Source organism: Protomyctophum parallelum (assembly GCF_964188405.1).
Source record: "Protomyctophum parallelum genome assembly, chromosome: 14".
Lineage (NCBI taxonomy): Eukaryota > Metazoa > Chordata > Actinopteri > Myctophiformes > Myctophidae > Protomyctophum > Protomyctophum parallelum.
This window is the reverse complement of record NC_139709.1, coordinates 49,312,096-49,313,335: the sequence shown is the minus strand read 5'-3', so window position 1 is coordinate 49,313,335 and position 1,240 is coordinate 49,312,096. Positions and strand designations below refer to the sequence as shown.

Below are 1,240 nucleotides of genomic sequence, written 5' to 3'. Positions count from 1 at the left end.
ATGTCAGGTCGAGGCAAGGGAGGAAAAGGTCTTGGAAAAGGTGGCGCCAAGCGCCATCGCAAGGTTCTTCGTGATAACATCCAGGGAATCACCAAGCCTGCCATCCGCCGTCTGGCTCGCCGTGGCGGCGTGAAGCGCATCTCCGGTCTGATCTACGAGGAGACCCGCGGTGTCCTCAAGGTGTTCCTGGAGAACGTGATCCGCGACGCCGTCACCTACACCGAGCACGCCAAGAGAAAGACCGTGACCGCCATGGATGTTGTCTATGCTCTGAAGAGACAGGGACGCACTCTGTACGGCTTCGGAGGTTAATGCTGACTTGATCTACCAACAACCCAAAGGCTCTTTTAAGAGCCACCCATATTTTCTCTACAGAGTTATTTGCCTTGGATTTGTATAGTAATGGATAATATATCTTTACTTGTAGTTTTGATAACTTTCATGTAGGCTACCGGGGCCGGGTTGATTTGATATTTAATCTTGATCTTTAAAGAGTATTACCAAATATTATAGTCTATTGAGCTAACTTGTTGGTCTATTTCATGTGGTGTTACAATAAGACTGTTGTTGAACACGGGTAACGAATACAATAGTTTAGATAGAGAATATAATGGCAGATCTACAAGCTGACAGTGCAACACATTAAAGCAGATGTAGACCTACAGGGAATTAAGAGCAGACAGGGTGGAGGAGAACAAGTGCAAAGCCAACTCAGTTCAACCTTCCAAATATAGAGGTTAAGAAGACAGTAGGCCTAGTCTCAAATGTATTGGGAAACATCATTGCATAACTATGCATTTAGATGTTTCTTATAATTCCAGACAAGAGGACCGCTCTGTATATTAAAAATCACACCTGTGTGAAGTGAGGGGCGCTCTTATCATCTAACTCATGTTGCTATGATTAGGTGATGTAATGATGTGAAACAAACGTTGACAAAACAAACATTAAATTATCTTTATTGTCAATAGCGTTTTTAAAACAAACATTATAGGAGTGGCTAAAAACAACTATCAAAACAACAGTTTCTATTACTTCTGGTTAAGCTCTCGGGATGAATGAAATTTGGTGCCAATAAAGAACATGTAGTAGTTCATCCGGTTCCTGGTTTCAGCAGGCCGGTTTCTGTCAGGTAGGACCTGAGGCCTGGACATGTACAATATTCAGAATACAGTGTTTCCCTGGAGTGATGAGAACCATCATCTTTCATTGTTTTATAAACAGGCTAGGAATTACATAA

General features: G+C 42.4%; 1 protein-coding gene across 1 annotated transcript; it reads left to right on the top strand.

Annotated features, from left to right (window-relative positions):
* Nucleotides 1–312, top strand: LOC310870372 (histone H4; the record flags this gene model as incomplete). The annotated part of the gene is made up of 1 exon (XM_083781561.1): nt 1–312. One exon carries the CDS (start codon nt 1–3, stop codon nt 310–312), a length of 312 nt encoding a protein of 103 aa, XP_083637687.1.
* Nucleotides 313–1,240: the final 928 nt, after the last annotated feature.